Source organism: Paroedura picta, chromosome 7 (genome assembly GCF_049243985.1).
Source record: "Paroedura picta isolate Pp20150507F chromosome 7, Ppicta_v3.0, whole genome shotgun sequence".
Lineage (NCBI taxonomy): Eukaryota > Metazoa > Chordata > Lepidosauria > Squamata > Gekkonidae > Paroedura > Paroedura picta.
In genome coordinates this window covers 95,452,750-95,474,166 of record NC_135375.1, presented here as the reverse complement: position 1 = coordinate 95,474,166, position 21,417 = coordinate 95,452,750, and the positions used below count along the sequence as shown (strand labels likewise).

Below are 21,417 nucleotides of genomic sequence, written 5' to 3'. Positions count from 1 at the left end.
AAGTGATGTTTTTTTTTTCAGTAGAGGCTGCCCCACTGCCTCCTTTAAACTCTCCAGGAATATCCTCTTGAAGAGTTTCTCTTCCTCCTAACCTCTTTGCCCTGGGCAGGTGGGGTGGGGGAAACATACTGCTTTTGGGCTTGAGATGGGACAAACATTTCCTGTCTCTTTTCTCATGGTCTGGAGGCCACCGTCTGCTCCTTTCGGGCAGTGATATCAGTGGTGAATGTGGTGGATTGAAGAGCTCTCAGTCCTTACCACCTTGCTATCCCCATCACTCAGGGGTAGTCAACCTGTGGTCCTCCAGATGTCCATGAACTGCAATTCCCATGAGCCCCTGCCAGCGTTTGCTGGCAGGGGCTCATGGGAATTGTAGTCCATGGACATCTGGAGGACCACAGGTTGACTACCTCAATTTAGTAGACAAAGAGACCTTTCTAGATATCGATTGTGTTTAAATTCTGCCCTTCTCAGGGTGGTATAGATGGAGTCCCCTTTCCCCTTTTTGCCCCTCATAACAACACTGTGCGGTAGATGAGGCCAAGCAATGTCACTCTGAGAGGCCTAGATCACTTGTTCATATGAGGATGGAGATTTCAGCTCAGATCCTAGTCAGACCTTAACCGCTTTACTACACTTGTTCTGTGGGGTTCAGCTGCTTCTCCGCTTTGTATTTGTGTTTTAGTGCTGGTGGTGAGGGGGCTGGAGAAAGGGCCAGAAACCATCTCGATCTCCTTCCTTGATGGTCCTTTTACCTCATAAAAAGGAGCTATTGTTGCTTCTGTCAGAACAAAATTGAGAGGAGGCAGTTTTCTTTGCAACCATTTTCACTGTTCTTATTAAAACTCCTCTTGACATTCCTTGGATGTTTTCACCTACAAAGGAATCTTCATATTCACGTCAGGTTTTTGCTTCAGGTAAGATCTAGGAAGAACAAAGAAAGAGATGTTTAGATCCATCGCCCCCAAGCAGTTCTGTCCATCTCGCTGAAACACTGTTTGCCTCCTTTGAAATTCTTTGGCTGTTTCACACATTCACAAATTTGCTTTTAGTATTCGCTTTGCATGGAATTTCAGTAGCAAATTGAAATATCCAACCTGAAGCCGGATATCTATCATGGACCAGAGGAAAAAGCACCCCAAATACATTGCGTTTTAAATCCGTCTTTTCTCTTGGACCTCTCTAAGGTACTGCTTATCGATACTGACCTCACATGTGAAAAAGAGTCCCCCGGAACTCGAAGTTGCCCTGCAGAAAATTCGGGAGCTTCGAGGTACAGTATTGGTGTAGAATTGATTAGTTCTGTTTTAAGGGATTAAAAATGCTTGTTGGTGATATTTTGTCAACCCTTTTACTTTGCATTTACTATTATTTTAGGTAAAGGTAAAGGTATCCCCCCTGTGCAAGCACCGGGTCATGTCTGACCCTTGGGGTGACGCCCTCTAGCGTTTTCATGGCAGACTCAATACGGGGTGGTTTGCCAGTGCCTTCCCCAGTCATTACCGTTTACCCCCCAGCAAGCTGGGTACTCATTTTACCGACCTCGGAAGGATGGGAGGCTGAGTCAACCTTGAGCTGGCTTCTGGGATCGAACTCCCAGCCTCATGGGCAGAGCTTGCAGACTGCATGTCTGCTGCCTTACCACTCTGCGCCACAAGAGGCTCATGCTATTCTTTTAGCATACTTCTAGTCATCCAGGGAGCTCAGAATACCTTCCATGGTTTCTCTCTTCCTTATTTTACTTCCCAACAGCAGACAAACCTGTGAGGAATATTAAATTCAGAAAGAACGACTGGCCAAAGGTTAACCAACAAGTTTCATGCCTAGTGTTGATCTGAACCTGGATCTTTGCTGCAATCATTCCACCAATTTTCCCATTGGATAACCCAGCTCACCATGTTTGATAATTATCAGTCATGTAAGGAGGGCTATACATGAGATATGAAGCATGGACAAACCTCAATGCTTATACACATGTACACACTGGCTCATACAGGACATGTTTGCCTTCTTTATTATTTAAATACTGAAATGATTTATTTAAATTGATTTAAAATTGAATCCCAGAAAATCCACATCCCTCAACACATTGCCCCTTTCGCAATATTCTTTGATGCAAATTCTCCTGGGCTTGTTATCATTCGCTAGTTTAAGCCATTTAAATGAGGTTTCCTTTTGCGTCATACAGCTGGGGGTATGCATGCACATGGTTTAATCCTTGTTGGTGTTTTGCAAATGAAACCTGTTTTGTAAAAGATTTTAATTTAAAACGACAGAGCCGTCTCCTGCGAATACTGGATCCCCCAGTGTGGAAGAAGCGTTGAAATACCTGCTGTACCTGGTGGACGTTAGCGAATTGTATGATCATTCCCTGGGAACGTACGACTTTGATTTAGTTCTCATGGTTGCCGAGAAGTCTCAGAAGGTAATTATCTTCCTCAAGCTTCCTTTCCTACCAATGACTCACATCTCATCTTCTGCGCTCACCTAGCTGTTGAAAGGAAATTGTCAGAACGTAAAAGATGAGCAACAACTTCTCCCACTGCCACCTAAACTGCCCAGCCCCCATAAACATTCCAGACTGTTCTTTCTGGGCAGTCCCTAAAAATTCTATCTGCTTAAGTTTGGATAAGAAAGTGATCAAAATAAATAGGCACCGAGCTTTAGGATGTGTTTGTCCCACAGACTTAATACTCATTCCTGTGCCCCAAATATTTATTTGCTTGTTTGTTTATTTATTATTTTGATTTTTAGCCAACCGCTCCCAATTGGCTCGCGGTGGGTTACATAATCCCACAATCATGATACAATAAAACATAATACAATAAAACAATAACCCATTAAAACCCCATTAAAACCCAGCATCCAGATGGCAAGTCCCTGCTCAATATGACTAAATAACTATCAGAGGCAGTCTGGGGTATGATGTTCTGAGCCAGATGATGTTGCTCCAACCAGAGAGGGGTGCCCCTGGGAGCTCATTCCACCAGGTAAGGCCAGGACCAAAAAAGCCCTGGCCGAGGCCCGGCGAGCCTCCCGGGGCCAGGAATGGTCAATAAGTTGGCATCTGCAGAGTGTAAAGCCCTGCCAGGGACGTATGGCACCAGGCGGTCCCTCAAGTAGTTCTGGGAATCATCATTGTCAGAGGAATTTAGCAGAGGAGTTAGCAACACCTTGTTTGGAAGTAAGTCCTACAGATTTCAATGGGGCTTCCTAGAAAATATACTTGGGATTGTGAAGATTTTCAGGGTCTCAGGTTTCAAGAGTTAGAGTTCCCATTGTCTTTCTGAAAGACAAAAACAAAGACTAACAGAATTTGTGGCAGAGAGTGAACTTTTGTGGGTGAAGTGAGCAGTGACTCATGAAAGCTCATCCCCTGCCACAAATGTTGTTAGACTTTCAGTTGCTACTGGACTCTTGCTCTTTTCTACTGCTACAGACAGACTAACGAAGCGTCCCGTCTTGATCTGAAAGTCTCCTCTATTTCTCTGAGGTGCTACTGGATTCAAATCTAGCTCTTCCACTATAGACCAAAACGATTACCCTTATCTTTGCAAAGTATTCCCCTGATTTCAGGCTCGCTGAAACATTCACATGGTTTAGAGCAGGGGTAGTCAAACTGCGGCCCTCCAGATGTCCATGGACTACAATTCCCATGAGCCCTGCCAGCATTTGCTGGCAGGGGCTCATGGGAATTGTCATCCATTGACATCTGGAAGGCCGCAGTTTGATTACCCCTGGTTTAGAGTCTTGTCCAATGCTCTTTTACTCCTCTGGGAGCCATTTTTCTGCTTTGTCTACACTGTCCTTGACCTCATTTCCCCTCTGTTGACACTTAATCTGATTGGCTGTGCTGACCCACAAAGTATCCTTGTTGAGCTATCGTTCACTGGCACAGGGATAAGCAATTTTATTGTTTTTTTATTGTTTTCTTTGATGCTAAGGCAACTGTTGCCCATTCTTTTCCAGGATGAATCAGTTTTACACCATACTTTTCTTATTTGATCTCCTCAGGATCCTAAGGAATATCTCCCATTTTTAAACCAGCTTAAGAAAATGGAAAGCAATTACCAGAGATACTCTATAGACAAACATTTGAAGAGGTACCCAAAGGCTCTCAGTCACCTTGCTAAATGTGGTAGGTAGAGATACAAATTTGCCAGAAACCTTAAAAGAATGAGAAAAAAAAAACATTTCTTTTCCATCGGAGGTGAGGGGTAGTCTGGAAATGGGCAGGAAAAATAAAAATACATGTACATTTTTATCTGATCAAACCTTATTTTGCTGCTTTAATAAACATAAAAGTTCATGACTCTATTAGCAGATTTGGCATATTATATTTTAGAAGTATGAATGTCTTTTTTTTTCCAATTGAAATATAAATATACCCAAGGCTGGAAAGAGAAAGTTACACAAACACTGCCCAGTACAAAAGTTACGCTGATGAGAAAAAAACACTGGAACCCAACACTGCCTCATTTCTCCATTTCTGCAGAATTTCTTTATCCTTTAATGCTAGTAAACAGGTAGACTTGCCAGAGCATCCCCCGGTTCTATAAACACTTTAAAAAAATTCCATGACAAGTATATATTTTAAAATAGCTCTCAAAAGGAACTACTGTCCTATATGCCTTCATATTGCCACATTGTGAAGAGAGGAAAAAATAGCTCTCCTAGAAGCAGAAAATTCAGCTCTCCTAGAAGCAGAAAATCAAATATTAAGCATTTGTGGCTGTACTGCGACATGAGTGATTCCTTCCATTATTGATATGGCATCTGTTGTATGGCAACGACTTTGGGGAAAACATTTCTTCTAACCCCACCCCAGATAAGAATAAAATAATCCATCCCCCTTTAGAGACCAGATCCAAGGCTTAGGGGACCATTCCCTTCCTCACCCCCACCTCCACAAGCCTGTCTGAGAATTGAAATATCTTACGTTGCTTCCCAGATGGTTACAAAATGGTTTTGGTTCAGCACAACCCGAAATGTTTATTCCCCAGGCTCCTTAACCTTGAAGATTGTACTCCTGAACCGATCCAACCACAGCCTGTCCAAGTGGGTCCAGGATGACCTAATCCAGCACTCACAGTGCTTGGGTTGCTCTCATTCCTTACAAAGAAATGTCTTTGATTGCCTTGTCAGGAGCAGAGCATTTTCCGGAGCTCCTGAACCTGGTGAAGGAACAGAGTTTATATAAAGAAGCCCTGAAGCTATACCCGCTGGACACTCAAGAGTACAAGGTGGGTGAGGTTCTCCTTAGCGAAAACTTTTGAGTATTGATAGGGTAGCCAGGTCCCTTTGGGCAACTGGCAGGGATGGGAAAGGGTGGACTTACCGGGAGCGGCAGAAAGGCCCCTCTGATGTTAGGTGACCTGTTTCCATCAATGACCACATGACATGGAAGTGATGTCACTTGTTCTGGGACTTTGTCTCGCAGGCCATCAGTGATGCCTACGGAGAGTATTTGATCCTGAAGCATCTCCCTGAAGAGGCAGGGCTGATCTTCTTCCGCTGCGGTGCCTTCCAGAAAGCGCTGGATGCCTTTCAGATCAGTGGGAACTGGAAGCAAGCCCTGTGTGCGGCAGCTGAGCTTCATTACACAGAAGATAAGCTGGCCAGTTTGGCAAGGACTATAGCAGGTGAGCATCCATTCTTTGAAAACATGATTAGTGGAGCCAGAATGGGTGATGCAAATTTTGATTGGGTGATGATTTCTATTTGCATAATTCCCTGCAAAGAGATCTAGGGTTGCCATGGTGCAGAAGTGATAAGTTCTGGTTGAGAGAAGACAGTTCTTAACGTGTAATGTTCTGTTGGTTTCAGGCACAATGAATGAATGAATGAATTAATTAATTAATGAATTAATGAATTAATGAATTAATGAATGAAATCTCCTGCTGCTAACGTGATATAACCTTGGGAATCGTTTTTTAGTGATGGGGTGGATGCTTGTGTATAAGGTAGAAGACAGAGCTGTCCTTGCAGTCAAATGATGTGCAGGCAGAACTTGGCTCATCAAATACATACCCTATTTACCTACCTACCTGCATAAAATGTTCTCCTTGCGTTTAGGGAAATGCATTGAGAAAAGGAGGTTTGCAGATGCAGCAGTACTCCTGGAACAATATGCCAAGGTATAGTGTCAATTCCCACCCCCATCCTTTTTGTGCTACTTACCCAGATTCCCAGTCTAGAGTTTATTTCCTCTCAGTCTCCTTTCTTGGTCTGCCTGCGCACTGATTTCTGGCAATCAGTGGGTTAGGATCCAGCCATTGATACCATTTTAGCCGGTTCCCATAGTAGGACTGGCAAATGCTATTCCAAAGTATGTGAAACCAATATTCTTGAAACTTCACTCCATGGTCTGTAATCCTTTTCTTTTGGTTTTTGATTGCAATACTGTGGATCAGTTTGTTTGCATACGGGTGGTCTGTAATGACAAATCTGTGCTTCAAGATGGCCCTAATTCTTTCTCTGGCACCATCAGAGCATTTGGCCAATGGGGCAGACCAAAATTCTAAGACTGGCCTGTCCACTAAGTGGTCCTAGGTGAAGGGACACCAGGGGTGAAGGGGCAGCAAACAGGCTGTCCTGCTGCCAGCCCCCCTGCAGCATCCAGGTCCCTTGTGGCAAGCCTGCACCTTCCCACCCTCCCACACTTCAGCAGGGAGACAGAGGCTGGCCTCTTTCCACATCACTGTGGCTGAGGGTGGTGGGGCAGCGAAGGGAGCACTGCAGCAATGCACTGGACAAAGGCGGGCATTGTTTTGCTGCCATTTGTGGGGCAAAGAGAGCAGAGCCTGCCGTCCCACTTCCCAGAATATGGTGCAAGATGGTTTGTGTGTGCCCCAGCCTCAGTGTCCCAAAAGCTTGGGGCCCAGTCCTGGATGAGTGACCCCTTAGGCTTGCTGTTAAGAACCTCCCTTCCTTCTCCCTTGGCCAGGGAGAAAGGTAAGCTAGCAGATTGTCCACAGACCCTTTCCTTCCTCTTCTCCAGGATTACGAAGAGGCCATCCTTGTCCTCTTGGAAGGGACCGCCTGGGAAGAAGCACTGCGATTAGTAAGACCCCTTCAGAACTGCCAACTCCCTTCCCAGTAAGCACCCACTGGAAGAGTTGGTGCCCATCGCTTGGTAGCAGTTCTGATCCCCATTTTTTTTCCTTTCCCCTTTTCTCGTGCAGATTTACAAATACAACCGGACTGACATTGTGGAGACGAACATCAAGCCATCTCTGCTAGAAGGCAAGGCTCCCCTGTACTTTCATGCAGGTTTCCGGAGGCACGAGGCTAGCAGGAATCTAGGGGCAAGCAGACTTTAGTCCTGGGGGAAGAAACTGGGGATTGAGATTAGCACCAGGGTAGTGTAATGTTCAAGTTGTAGTGATAATGCAGCGAAACCAAATAGAGTCAAAATAAAGCCAAATAGGGCAATACATTTGTCTTATGTAGAGAGCAGATGAGAATGTGTAATGGTTAGTGTGTTGGACAGGGATTCCCACAGGCCCTAGTTTGAATTCTCGCTCTGCTGTGGGTGACCTTGCATCAGTTACACACCCTCTGCCTAACCTACCTCGCAGAGTTGTTGTGAGGGTAAAATGGAGGTGAGGAGAATGCTGTAAGCCACTTTGTGGGTCCCGTTGGGGAAAAGGGCAGGATATAAATGAAGTAAATAAATAAAAAAGAACATGGCAGTGTTATGAATCACCTTTTACCTGGGGAGACAGTTCAGGTGAGCTGCAATGGCCCACGGTGCGGTTCTTGTTGGACCCCTTCAGGCTGCAGGCAGTCCACCTCGGAAGGCTTTTATTTCTATTTTTTTTTAAGAATCCTCTCCCCATCAAGAGCTGCTAGCAATCATGACTAAAGGGAACCTCCATATTCAGAGGCAGTTGGCCTTTGAATCCAAGTGCCAAGAAGTAATATAAGAGGAAAGTCTTGGCCTCTGTCCTGCTTGTCAGCCCAACTAGATAGCCACGGTGTGAAGGAGGATGCTGGAGTAGATAGACCACTGGTCTGGTCCAACAAGACTCTTATGCAGCAGGGCCTGAGGATAAAGTGGGAGGTGGCACTTTCAGTATGATAGTTAAGCCTGGGGTAGTCAACCTGTGGTCCTCCAGATGTCCATGGGCATCTGGAGGACCACAGGTTGACTACCCCTGGCTTAAGCGATGCAGGGGCAGAACTTGATTACTCAGATACAACAAATATGAGTGCTTCACCTCATGGAGAACATAACGTCTTTCCCGTTGCTCTCATTTCTTTAGCCCAAAGAAATCATTTGGCATTCCTAGAATCTCAGAAAGTGATGTTTTCTCGCCACCAGAAGCGCCTCTCCGTGGTCCGGAAGCTGGAGGAGCAAGCTCAAAACGAATTGCAGGGTATGTTCGGTGCTAATTGATCAAGTTCCTGGGCAAAACCATGAATTGGGCATAAGTGGAGGTGATTGAACTAAGAAAGAAATCCTAAGCAGGTCTCCTCAGAATTCTACTCAGGCCTATTCAAGGAGGCTTACTCCCAGGAAAGTGTTTTTAAGACTGAGGTACAAACGGTAGCTTGGAAGTGAGCTTGGTTTCCTCTCAGGTTCAAGTCGTAGCACCGATGCTGAACGACACTGGAAAAGTCACTTTTTCTCTGTTTCGGCCTGCCATTTGGAGTTCTCTTGTTGGAGTTGCTTTGGAAAGAAACAAAGGGAGGAGATTGTCAAGAATTATAATCTCCCTGAGTGTTCTAGAATAAATAAGATGCCGACGGGAAAATAATAACAAGGAAGATTTGGGAAGAAAGGTGAAGTATTCCTTTCTCCTGTGGGTCACTTTTTACAGATCTGGAAGCTCCACATGGCCCTGAATCAGACCTCTTTTCTGATGCCAGCAGCATGGTAACAGCCAGTGAAGCAAGTTCCAAATATTCTCACAGCAATTCAAGAATATCTGCGTGCGTATCTTGTCTTTGCGGGCCTAACCTGTCCATTTGGCTTTTCTTGTGGCATGTCTCCTTCAGATACGATAGCTGTGGCAGCTTATCTGCTGGGAGAATCCCCTGTATCAAGGGCTCCTAAACTTGGGGAGCCTATGGGCCCTAACAAAATGGCTCCCATGGGAGTGGAACTAGACACAAAATGGCTGACACAAGGGCAGGGTTAAATCACAAAACCTTCAGAGATTTCACAAAATATTGGGAATTGGCACACTAAGAATTCTGCTGTCTTGGAGGCAACTGGGCCCCAATGGATGCTCCCTGCAAACACAAAGGATCTCCTACTTAGGGTTGCCAACCTCCAGGTGGTGACTGGAGTTCTCCCATTATTAAAACTGACGATTTACAGGCAACACAGTTTACCTGGAGAACCTGGCCACTTCCCCCCCCCCTCCCCAAAGCAACCACCCTTTGCTTTGTTGTCTGTGCTGGAGCCAGCTTGATGTAGTGGTTAGGAGTGCCAACTTCTAGTCAGGTGAGTTGGTTTGATTCCCTGCTCCCCCACATGCAACCAGCTTGGGTGACCTTGGACTCGCCACAGCACTGATAAAGCAGTTCTGGCCGAGCAGTAACATCAGGGCTCCCTCAGCCTCACCTACCACACAGGGTGTTTGTTGTGAGACTCCTTCTGGTAGAGAAAAGTGGCATATAAGAACCAACTCTTCTTCTAATGGGATGTTTCATCTGCTCTAGACGTTCTTCGAAAAACCGTCGCAAGGCAGAACGCAAGAAACACAGCCTGAAGGAAGGGAGCCCCCTGGAGGATGTTGCCCTTCTGGAGGCTCTAGGGGAAATCGTCCGGAGCATCGACAGTCTAAAAGGTTGGTCAGTATGGCTCTCCAAGCTGAAGATTAAATCTGAAGACGACAACAGATCCTGGAAAGGGCTATTTGGGGAGAGACGAGTAATGGCCACCTCCAGGGAGAAATGAAACTTTACCAGCTTCATTACCCCCACACTCAAACAGGTCAGATTTAAATGTGATTACTGGAGCATCTTGTTCCTTTCTCAGGTGAAGTGCACAGCCTTTTGAAGTATCTGGTCCTCTTTGGCTATGATGGAGAAGCGCAGGAGCTACAGAAAGTGTTTCAGGAGGCCCTTCACTTGATGGAGCACTCCCTTCCTGAAATCTGGAGTCCAGAACTGCAGCCCTTCCCAGTCAACCCAGTAAGAGTCCTCTGTTCTCTACCTCTCTCCTTATGGCATAAGGCAAGGGTCCCCAATCTTGTTGAGTTTGTAGGCAGCTGAGGGTTTTGAGAATGGGGGAGTGAGTGCCATCGCAAAATGGCTGCCACAGAAGGCAGTCACAAGATGGCTGGTACAAAACCAAAAAGGGAAACCAAAACCCAACCTAACCAGAAAAGTTAGGAACCCAAAGCTTGAACTGCAAAAATAATTTTTAAAAATTGTAGATATTTATTACGAAGTGTACTAGTTCATAATTTAACTTCTATAAACCACATAATCATAATTTAGAAACGTCACAATTCTAACTGTAAATGGAATAAACTGACATGGAATAGACCAAACGTATTTTGACCCTGTGGGGTATTCCTCAGTGGTCAAATTATGAGAAATGCACTCATGCATAAAATCAAAGGGCTTGCTGGGTGGCAAAGAAAAATCCTGAAAGAAATATTCCAAAAATGTTAGAATAAGCATTTATAAGAAAAGTGTCAAATGTAAATGTGGTAGTAACTGAATCACACACGGAACAATAACTTCCTTATAGTGATTTATGCTTGGAAAAATAGCAAGAGGCAGATGCAACTTCAATTGTGCTGAAAATACAATCTTGCATCTCATTTGCTGTTCTCACTTGTTATTCCTGATTCCTTGCCATTTTAGGTTCTGGGGCCCAGCTCAACTGCCAATAGCATTACAGCTGCCTACAACCAGCAAAAGTGGATAAGTCCTGCAGTACAAGGTGAGTGGGGGGAAATGAAATGGTTATGCAGTATCAGGGAGTAAGTAATCCTATATATATGCTCAGAGGCATTATTCTTTCTTCACCTATTTCTGGCCTAGGCCCTGAGTATCAAAATCAGTTTCTGAGAGTTGTGAGTTTGTTTGCTCCTTCCATCTGGCTGTCCTCTATTTTATCCTCACAACAACCCTGTGAGGTAGGCTAGTCAGAATATGACTGACCAGCCCAGGGGCACTCAGTGTGCTTCCATGTCAAAGTGGGGATTCGAACCTGGGTCTTCCAGATTCTGGTCCATCACACTTACCAGGGGTTCCCAATTGTGTCTCCTACCATGCCATTTGTGCAGAATTTGGCCAAATTAGGGTAGAGACAAGAGCCTGGATAGCTACTTTTAAATTTTGGGTCAGACTGTTTTTTAGAATAGAAACTGGCAGCCTTTTAACTTGTCTAAAAAGTGACCCTCTTAAATTTCAATGGTTCCAGGCTATTGAACAAAAATTAGTCTCCATTGGCATTGATCTGAACTCCCTACTACCTCTGGAAGAAAAATGTATCTTCCGGATTATTAAACAGAGAATATTAGACCATGAGCAGCAGGAACTCATACCTACCCAGCCTCGAGTCTGCTCACCAGCATTCTTTGGCATCACTATGCAGAGAAATATTATGCCTACATATTTGCATCTTCTTGATGTCCCACCCCTGAGAAGAGCTTTTCTCCTGACATGAATGAATGCTTTCCCCTCAAAGGTCTTAGAGGGAAGATTCCACCGTACCCCCTCCCATGCGAGACTCTGTCCGTGTGGTTCTGGCTGCCCTGACTCTGTCTCACACATTTTGTTAGATTGCCCCTTATATGAGCAGTGTCGGGATAACAGCTTTGTTGCTTTGCTGGGAAACAAGCCTTCTGTAAGTAAATCTATGACCTTGCAATTTCTGCTCTCTGACAAAGACCCAGAGGTAACCATTTTAGTTGCCAGGGTTTTAACTAAGATGCTTTTATAATATGTTGCCTACCTTGTATTTTATCTTTTATAGTTTATTTAATCATTTAAGATCTGTTTGGTTATATAACCCTATTTTATTATTTTGTTGAAATTTTAAACCCTATTTTTATATGTCATACATATTTTATGCCAATAAAAGGTTACTGACTGACTGACACTTACCACTCTGCTGGCACTGGTTGTCTCCCTTGGGTCCTTCCTTTCTGAGCTCTTCCCTGTTGCATCTGATCTGGTTACCATGGAGCACGTAAGGGAGCAAAGCTCCAGAAACAGTTCTGCCCATAAGAGATCTCAGACTGGAATCTGCCGAGTTCCGTATTACAAGTAGACCAGGTTGCAGGTATCTCCCAAGAAAGAGCAAGGCTTCATCAGTGAAAAATGCTGTTCCTGGTCTGTTTTGAGCAGCTGATGGGCCTCTGTGTGATCTGTTTATTTACGTCCATTTATAGTCCACCTTTCTGACTGAGACTGAGGCTCAGGCGGATTACAAAATGTACCACAATAGCAACCCATGCAAAAACTGGATTACATAAATGCAGAAGGTATACAGGAAAAGCAAGATAACGCACACAATAGAATGCCATAAAGTATAAACCTGTCCCCTTTATAAAAGAGCTGTTTTTTATGCCCTGCCTAAACGAGTCCCAAAGTGGCTTACAAACACCTTTCCCTTCCTCTCTCCACAACAGGCACCCTGTGAGGTAGGTGGGGCTGAGCAAGCTCTGAGAGAACTGCTCTGCAAGAACAGCTCTAAGAGAAATGTGACTGGCCCCAGGTCACTCAGCTGGTAGCATGTGGAAGTGTGAGGAATCAAAATTGGTTCTCCAGATTAGCATCTGCCACTATACTACACTGGCTCGTGGTACAAATGAATTACAAATAAAAGCAAACTCCATTTTATTAACACAAAATCCTCTTTCCCTATACGGGAAATGTATCCCTCTTGTGTCCAAAGAGAAAGATAGAATTGTTGCAGATTAGTTATTCAGGCTCTTTTCGTACTCTCTCGCCCTCCTTTCCCCCTTTGCTGGGCATGTCCCTTCGGACTATGTGCCTGCCTAGGACTTGGCTGCAGCATCAAGCGATGACTTAGAAGTGGCTGAGCACTGTGCTGCAATTTGCCAGAAGCACAATTCAAATCAGGTTCCACATGGCACTAATATCTATCTTCAGTGCTACATTCCCATTGAAATCCATCCCTAGGGGGCAAGATCCTGCAACTTGTCTGCTCAGAAGTAAGCTCCCGTCAGCAAAGTTCCCTTTTCACCCTGTAATTCTGTTCCACTGTTGTCGAGTGATTAATTCCTTCCCATTCCCTTAGTCTTTAGCCGGTTCTCTCTCAATGCTCAGGAATTATGGGGGGGATGTCCTTGAAGAAATGGGGAGAAATTAAGGACGTTGTTGCCAGTCAGAGTCACACCTCAATTTTACTGTTTGATTGCGGGTAGAACAATTACCAAACAATGCCGCTGCTGTAAAAAAAAAAAGAAAGAAAGAAACCAGTGCCCTTGGCAAACTACAGAGTGCAAAACAGACGTTCAAGCCGCCTCCATGCAAGAGCTGACCATGTATGATGAATTTATGAATGAACCAGTTGATGGAACTCTCCTCACACTGAAGGAGAAACAGGAATCAACAAACTGTGCTGCAAGAAGGAAAATGTAAAGGGTGGGTAGCCCTGGAAAGCTTTTGATAACACTTTGGCTGTCCACATGGAAGGCCTGGCACTCTGTTTTACATTTAAAAAGCAAGATATCAAGGGGGAAAAGGACAACAGAGGAAATACTCAGCTGCAACTGCAAATATTCAACCGTTTCTATATTTGGAGATGTTGTCAAAGGCTTTGATGGCTGGAGCCCACTGGTGGTTGTGGGTATTTTGAGCTGTATGGCCATGGCCTGGTACATTTAGTCCCTGACGTTTTACCAGTAACTGTGGCTGCCACCTTCAGAAGTAGGGCTTAGCAAGATGAGTGTTTGACACTTTGCCATGGAGAAATTCCCATCTTGCCATCTCCTACTTCTTGAGAATTACTGGTGAAGCATCAGGGACTAAAATTACCGGATTAAGGCCCTGCAGGCTGGAAAACCCACAACAATCAGTATTTGGATATACTATCTTGTATGCAGTTTTGATACCCTGGCTTATGATTGAATGGCTTGTTTTTAATAGTTTTATTTTGGTTTAATGAGTGTGTTTGAATGGTTTTGCTTTTATTGCAAGTGGACACAAGCAGGTCACTAGAAAGGCAGTATATACATATAAATTTATAAATAAATGCGTTACTCTTGGCTTTGTCTGTTGTTTTTGGACTACAAATAATACTGTCACATTTTGTCTCCCTCCAGATCCAGAACTCTTTATACCTCCAAAACTCAACAGAAGCATCCAGTGGAAACTGAACCTTCTGCAATAATCTCAGTGCCACAGCAACTGATGAATTTTGATACAATTACGCCTGCCACACGTACCATGTCACCATTGGCTGCGTGTGCTGAAGGATACAAGAGCCAGACAGACAACAAGCAAACAAAACTTGCCATCAGGATGGCTGTAGACTTTTTAAAATTATTCCATAGCCCTCCTTGAATGTATTTTACCTGGATAAGCAGGGTACGCACCACTCAAGGACATGCCCGGCAAATTAAACCAACAAGTTCAGATCCTTGATAGTGTTTCCTTATGTTGGTCCTTTCTTCCATGTTGAGAATATAAATTTATAAATATTAAAACAGGTCGATCAGGTTAACAGTACTTTCATTTCCTTGCTGAATCCCGGAACTAATTTTCTTTATGGTTGGGTAACACAAGTAATGTGCCTCAATGAGTTATTTTCCTTTTTTGGAGGACTCATTCCAGAAGAGCAACTGTTTTTTTATATCACACTTTTCAGTACCCAAAGTCCCAAAGCGGCTTACAAATACAACAGACACCCTGAGGTTGGTGGGGCTGAGAGAGCTCTAACAGAGCTGCTCTGCAAGAACAGGTCTAAGAAAACTGACTGGCCCCAGGTTACCCAACTTGCTGCATGTGGAGGAATGGGGAATCAAAACCAGTTCTCCAGATAAGGGTCCACTACACCAGTACTGACATAGCTGGAAAGTATTGATTGAAGGCCTGCTTTAGGATTTTTTGAAATGTACCTTAAAGCAGGGGTAGTCAACCTGTGGTCCTCCAGATGTCCATGGACTACAATTCCCATGAGCCCCTGCTGAATTGTAGTCCATGGACATCTGGAGGACCACAGGTTGACTACCCCTGCCTTAAAGTAAAGGGCTTTAACAAAATGAGTACTGACATGAATTTCCCCCAAATTAGAAGGTCGTGGCATGGGGTTAATAAAGTTTTGTTGCAACTTTTCACCGTCTCTGTATTCTTCCTCTATACTTTCAGGGTCACAGCAAAGAGTTCTTGAATCATTGCAGTTTCCAAGTGACTGATGAAGAATATTTAGTCTGCATTCTATATTCAGATATTCATTATCTCCCACTAGTGTTTTGATCTACTGCCAGTAGCACCTTCAGCTTCTAACCAGTCCAAATGTAAAGTTTTTTGTACAAAGACGGTCAGCTTAAGATCTGGAGATCCTGGTTCAAATCCCTCTTATGCTACAGAAGTTCAGTAGGTGACACCACACTATCAACTTAACATACCTCACAGAGTTGCTGTTCTGAGGATAAAATGGAGGAGAAGGAAATGGTGTTGTAAGCTGCTTTGGGTCTTCATTGGGGCGAAAAGTAGGCTAGAAGTATCTAAGCTACGAGCCAAATGAACATGGGGGGGGGGTAGGAAGGACAAAAGTGCCTGATGACTAAACTACAACCACACCCAAAACAAGCAGCTGCAGGTATGGTTGCCAGGTATGGTTGGGAAATACCTGAAGACTTTGGGGGTAAAATGGGAGTGGTACCAGAGAACTGTTAACATGACTACCAATCTTTTGAGAATGGCTCCACAGCTTTGTAAACCATCACAACTACCAGCCAAAATTGACCTCTGCAATTTAAAGGATGAAGCCAAGCTGGTGGAAAAGACAGAAGGGCCAAGGTTGGAGTTACATAAACACAGCAATTGGACAACACCATCAGAGTTGGAGCAGACTTTTATTTGAGGAACCGGATGTGGCTCAGGAGAATACAGAAGAAACCTTGATTAGAAAAGTTTGTCATGATACTGTGACAGGGCCCAAATCCCAATCCACATTCCCACTTGCAGAAGCCCCCATTGGATGCACTGCATAGACAGGGTTCAGCCCCAGCTAGCAAGTAACCTACTGCATCCAGGGGCATGTGTGCATGTTTTGACGCTCATGGAAGCCCATACAAGTATGGACTACTTCTACATCATTGTCCTGGGGGGCATATCCCCTCTGGGATATGAAATAGCTAGATGTGGCTTACTTCCACTTCCTTCTTGATCCCAACAAGGGCCAAACTGGACGATGCAGTGTCCTGAATCAGCCCTGCCATTTTACAAAAGTGAGCTCCCACTGTGGAGCTTTTAATAGAACGGTCAGGGTGACCTGAGCCCTTGCAGAGCTGCTAAAAGTAGTTCCTCAGTGGGAACTCGCTCCTAGGAAACCACAGTATCCCTGAGTTCATTATATCATCTAGTTCTGCCCTGAGGTACATGCCTTCTACTGTTGTAGGTGGGCTGGCTGGGCTTGACCTATGGGTGACAGTGGATCACAGCTTTTGTTTTTAAACTTGACAATGGACCTAAAGCAGCACTACGCTTACTCCTGCTCAAGAAAGGCGATAGGCAAGTGTGAAGAACTGCCTCTTTAGAGCACACACAATGAGGAAATTTTGACTTGGGACTTTACAGAACTGGGGGTCAAATATTAGCTGAGCCAGCAGAAGCCCTTGCAAAAGTTGCCGTTTTTCAGCTCCCAGGAACAGCGAGCTCAGAGGCTGTCAATCACTATTGCTAACTGGCAACTCTGGATTTGGGTAATTCAGCCCATAGTCTAAGGAAGAGGAGCCGAACCAACTAAATTTCCCATCTCCACACCCACCTGCTGTTAAAATAGCTCCGTGGCAGCAAGTTTCACGGGGGGCAGTATAGAAGCCTAACTAATAACTAATAAAATAAATAAATCCCCTTGGGAGAAAAAAGAATTAAGGGATACTTCTCCCTCCTATCCAAAGATACCAAATGCAACCAAATCTAGGCTCAGTCATCAATTGGGGCAAAGGATCAGATGCCTCCATTGAGCTAAAAGGCTCTTTAACACAGAGCGTTCCTCCTCTCCATAATATCAATCCTATCAGGAATTTGTCACACAGCAGCAAGGGAGTAATTTCAAATACTCACATTTCGGTGCGCTGTTTTTTAAAAAAAGATTACTTTTGTATGTTCTTAAAAATCAGCATGTTAACAACGGAATTCAATTCCCGTGACAACTGGGAACGTTTCAATGAATGCACTAGAGAACAGATTCTTCCGGTCATTTTGGCCAATGTTTTCGAAGGTGTTCCTTTAGCTGAGGGATGGTGGACTGCTGCTGTTTGCAAACGTGGCATCTCAGAGGCGCCTTCAGGGATTCGGAGGCCTGGCTGTTCACAGTCATCCTGCCTTTTTTCTTGATCATCCCAATCACATCTGAAGGAATGAAAAACAAACTCAGAGGTCAAGTACTTGGGGCAAAAGGTTCAGTCACAGCCTTATGGCAAAGGCTACAAGACATGTGCCAAATGTTCACACAGCTGAACATGTTGGGTTTCATCTATGTGGGGAAAAAATTAAGTCCTCTGACATGACCATTAATTATGGGATAGCCAGTCCTAGATCTCTCAGAGTCATGGTCTAATATGACCCTGAAAAGAGTAAATTCAAATGCACAAACACCATGAAGTCGCAGCTTACTTATAGCAACCTCAGCAAGGGGCTTTCAAGGTAGGTGAGAAGCAGAGGTGTTTTGCCATGGCTTTCCTCTGCAACGGTCTCCCTTCCAAGTACCAACCCTGCTCAGCTTCTGAGAGCTGAGGAGATCCAGCTCTACCATGGTACCTTCCCTCTCAATTCACCACAGATGGCACGAATCATTACCTTGGGAATCCATAAAGTATTCTGTAGTAAAAGAATTCCAGTGCTTCTTGTTTTTGAGCCATGGGGAATCAAATTCTTGGCTGATGACGTGAAGGTGTAGGTGGCTGTGGAAAACAAAACAGAGAAGAAGCAGCTCTAGTGTGGCTATTATGGGGAAGGGATAGATCCTGTAGACTTGGTGTAGAGAGCCATCTTGGTGTAGTGGTTAAGAGCACTGCCTTCTAAGCTAGTGAGCCGGGTTTGATTTCCCATTCCTCCACATGCAGCCAGTTGGGTGGCCTTGGGCTCGCCACAGCACTGAGAAAGCTGTTCTGACCGAGCAGTAATATCAGGACTCTCTCAGCCTCACCCACCTCACAGGGTGTTTTGGGGGGAGGAAAGGGAAGGCGACTGTAAGCCGCTTTGAGACTCCTTTGGGTAGAGAAAAGCGGCATATAAGCACCAACTCTTCTCCTTCTTCTAGACCTGTTCTACTAGCAGCTTGTCCTTGCTGAAAGATGCTCTCTGAGTGTCTTGTCTCAGAGGAAGGGTCCTATTGCTAGAGGAAGACATTTCCACTAGCAAGGTTTAATCCAAAATGCTGAAAGAAGCCTTTTGCAGTTATTTAAAATCCCAACTTTCTTCGAGAGACCAGGCTAGACTGGCAAGGCCAGTTCACCGTGGGCTCTCAGGCTATGCCCGGGGCCCTTCTTTCTCAGAATCAATGATGTGTCCGCACTCCTAACTAATACACCTATCTGGCTCTCATAACATGGCACAGAACACGCAGAGCCCATGAAAAATATAATATAGCCACAGGATCAACTGTATTGTCGGGCCATGTTCGTTTTTCAGTGTTCTACCATTATAAGGCCCAGAAAAAAAGCATTCATGGTAAAATGAATACATTCTCCACTACAACTGAAAACTAAAACCAGTTCTGAGGCCTAGCACACAGTACCTCATGCTGGGAATAGCGTGGTAGCCCAACCGGAAGCGCAAGGTCTCTTTCTCAGGGCACTGCTGGACCATTCTTTCCCCAGTGGCATGCAGGTGCTCCAGCAGCTCAAGGTGCTCCCTGGTCACGGCTTTCAAGCTGGAGATGGATTGCCATGGCAACACTAGCCAGTGATAGCGAGCCTTGGGATACTTATCTTTTATAACGACAACCCTTTCGTCCTTGTAAACCTGGCACGGAACACAAGAAGCAGGGCATGACTACCTGAGAAACTTACAGAAATTGGTTTTTAATGCTATGGAGCCCCATACGTTACCCTGAAGTTCTTACCTGCATGTTAGGGTCTTGCATAGAAGCCTTCAGTCCTTGACTCCAGTGCCCCACAAATCCCTAAAGCATAACAAAGGAAATTTCAGAGGTAAAATTAAGAGTCTAACAATCCAGTTCTCTGCATGCTCAGAAATAAGTTTTTACAAGTTTAGGAGGACATGCTTCCTTAAGATCAGCGGTCCGCAACCTTTTTAAGGTTGCGGCCCGCTGCCAAAGGGTGGGGGGAGAGGGTGACCCAGAACTCGCGCATGCACAACAGCCCCGTGCAAACGTGCATGCGTGGACCCACTGTGCACGCACATTTGTGCACGTGCAACAGTTTTGCACATGCATGGGGCGTTTGCACGCCTGGCGGGGTCACAAACGCGCATGTGCAGCAGCTCTGCACGTGCGCGAAACTGCCACTGCCAGGGGCTCATGGTAATTGTAGTCCACGGACATCTAGAGAGCCACAGTTTGGCCGTCCCTGCCCTAAATGGAGTTCCAGAACTGTATCTCATGAGGATGCTGCAAACTCATTTATACAGGTCTCCAGTGCTTCTTAGCAAGCTACAATTCCCAGAAGGAAGGATGCGATTACGAAATCCATTTATGGAGAAAATATGAGCTACTGACTTTCTGTCAGCTCTGCTCTGAAATCAATACTTCCGCTGTATTTGCCCAACAGCACTAAAAGAAGAGAAGCTGATTTTATACCCTCACTTTTCTTTACCTTAAGGCAGGGATTCCCAACCAGGGGTCCATGGACCCCTTTGGGTTGGCCACCTCCACTTGGAGGGCTCAGTGAGTAGGTGGTGGGTGTAAAACTCAAAGGGGAGAGAGTTGGTTGTGATGTGGTATGGGGGTCTGGGCTTCTGTCCTTCTTTCCAGCCTACATGAGGCACAGCCACTGTAGTAGTAAAGGCAGGAGAGGCTGGAGAGCAAGGAGGTCAAAGGGTGCAGGTGGTGATGTCACTTCTGGGGGTATGGCAGGGAGGCGCGGCCAGCTGACATAATTTCTGGCGGTCCTTGAAGCCTGAAAATTCATTTCAGTGGCTCCTCCATGGTCAAAAGTTTGAAAAAGGCTTCCTTAAGGAGTCTCATGTAAAAGAGCAGGGAATCAAACCCAGTTCTCCAGATTATAGTCTGCCAATTCTTAACCACTGCACCGCGCTGGCTTGTCACTAAGGTGATAACAGTCTTCTAATCACCTTTTTGCCAGATGTTTCGGATACAGCTGTGGGACTTTTAGCCTCATTCAGCTCGTAATCCAACTTGCAGCCTTGTGGGCCCTCCTGCTCCATTTTTGCACGTTTTTCTGGCACACCTTCCTCCTCAGTGCGGTTTTCAGACTCTACCTGTGTCCTTTTTTCACTTTTTAGTTTTTCAGTTTCCCTGACCATGCACATTTTCATTTCTTCTTGGAATCGTACATTATAGGGATACAGTCTATTGACAATGTGGAGGATTTGTCCTGGCTTCAGTTTAACTTCTTGGTCCTTGCCAATATCCACAAGATCGATGCTGGTTGGATTGACTCCTATCTTGGGAAGAAAGGAAAATGCAGACTGACATCTGTCCCCATAACAAAACCCCACACAAGCAGAAATCAAACATCCCGGGAACGAAAGAAGAAAGATGTGGCATCTCTTGGGCATTCAAAGACTCACAGACTGTACTATTTGAGAACAGATCTATCAAGAATGGGGTACTCATAAAGTACATTCTCAATATTACCATGCAAGTTCAGAAAGAATATAGGCTATGAGACAGAATGAGAAAGAATATAGGCTATGAGACAGTTCACATACCAAATTGCCAAATGCCCATGTTACATTCTGTTCAGGGGGAAACTCAGGAATGGTAGTAAATATTTCTTATAAACACAACAAACATGAACAACAACAATAAGAGAAATTATTTCAGTTTTGAACTCTATCAGTACTGAACACTAACTGCCATCACTAACTGCAAATGCCATTTGGGCTGTATCAACAGGGGCATCACATCAAAATCACAAGATGTCATATTCCCATTGTATACGGCACTGGTCAGACCACACCTGGAGTACTGTGTGCAGTTCTGGAGGCCTCACTTCAAGAAGGATGTAGATAAAATTGAAAGGGTACAGAGGAGAGCGACGAAGATGATCTGGGGCCAAGGGACCAAGCCCTATGAAGATAGGTTGAGGGACTTGGGAATGTTCA

General features: G+C 44.8%; 2 protein-coding genes across 9 annotated transcripts in view; one reads left to right on the top strand and one right to left on the bottom strand.

The window, feature by feature from the left end:
* ELP1 (elongator acetyltransferase complex subunit 1) overlaps window positions 1-14,662 on the top strand; it is a 40,134-nt gene extending 25,472 nt beyond the window's left edge. For both annotated transcript variants that reach the window (XM_077345473.1, XM_077345472.1), the window contains 14 exons: window positions 1,188-1,273; window positions 2,277-2,425; window positions 4,015-4,138; window positions 5,146-5,243; window positions 5,441-5,642; window positions 6,076-6,137; window positions 7,001-7,063; window positions 7,185-7,245; window positions 8,268-8,381; window positions 8,826-8,937; window positions 9,673-9,800; window positions 9,992-10,146; window positions 10,828-10,906; window positions 14,262-14,662. In XM_077345473.1, the coding sequence (XP_077201588.1) occupies window positions 1,188-1,273; window positions 2,277-2,425; window positions 4,015-4,138; window positions 5,146-5,243; window positions 5,441-5,642; window positions 6,076-6,137; window positions 7,001-7,063; window positions 7,185-7,245; window positions 8,268-8,381; window positions 8,826-8,937; window positions 9,673-9,800; window positions 9,992-10,146; window positions 10,828-10,906; window positions 14,262-14,329 (1,501 nt within the window). In that variant the 3' untranslated portion in view covers window positions 14,330-14,662. The remainder of the gene's footprint in view (window positions 1-1,187; window positions 1,274-2,276; window positions 2,426-4,014; window positions 4,139-5,145; window positions 5,244-5,440; window positions 5,643-6,075; window positions 6,138-7,000; window positions 7,064-7,184; window positions 7,246-8,267; window positions 8,382-8,825; window positions 8,938-9,672; window positions 9,801-9,991; window positions 10,147-10,827; window positions 10,907-14,261) is intronic.
* Window positions 14,663-15,997: 1,335 nt separating this feature from the next.
* Window positions 15,998-21,417, bottom strand: part of APTX (aprataxin) — a 21,301-nt gene continuing 15,881 nt past the window's right edge. For 6 of the 7 annotated variants that reach the window (XM_077345481.1, XM_077345479.1, XM_077345476.1 and 3 more), the window contains 5 exons: window positions 20,422-20,754; window positions 19,232-19,291; window positions 18,905-19,131; window positions 17,965-18,068; window positions 15,998-17,517 (listed from right to left, as the gene is read on the bottom strand). In XM_077345481.1, coding sequence (XP_077201596.1) covers window positions 17,363-17,517; window positions 17,965-18,068; window positions 18,905-19,131; window positions 19,232-19,291; window positions 20,422-20,754 — 879 coding nt within the window. In that variant the 3' untranslated portion in view covers window positions 15,998-17,362. The remainder of the gene's footprint in view (window positions 17,518-17,964; window positions 18,069-18,904; window positions 19,132-19,231; window positions 19,292-20,421; window positions 20,755-21,417) is intronic. The other variant, XM_077345482.1, reaches the window with a different exon arrangement.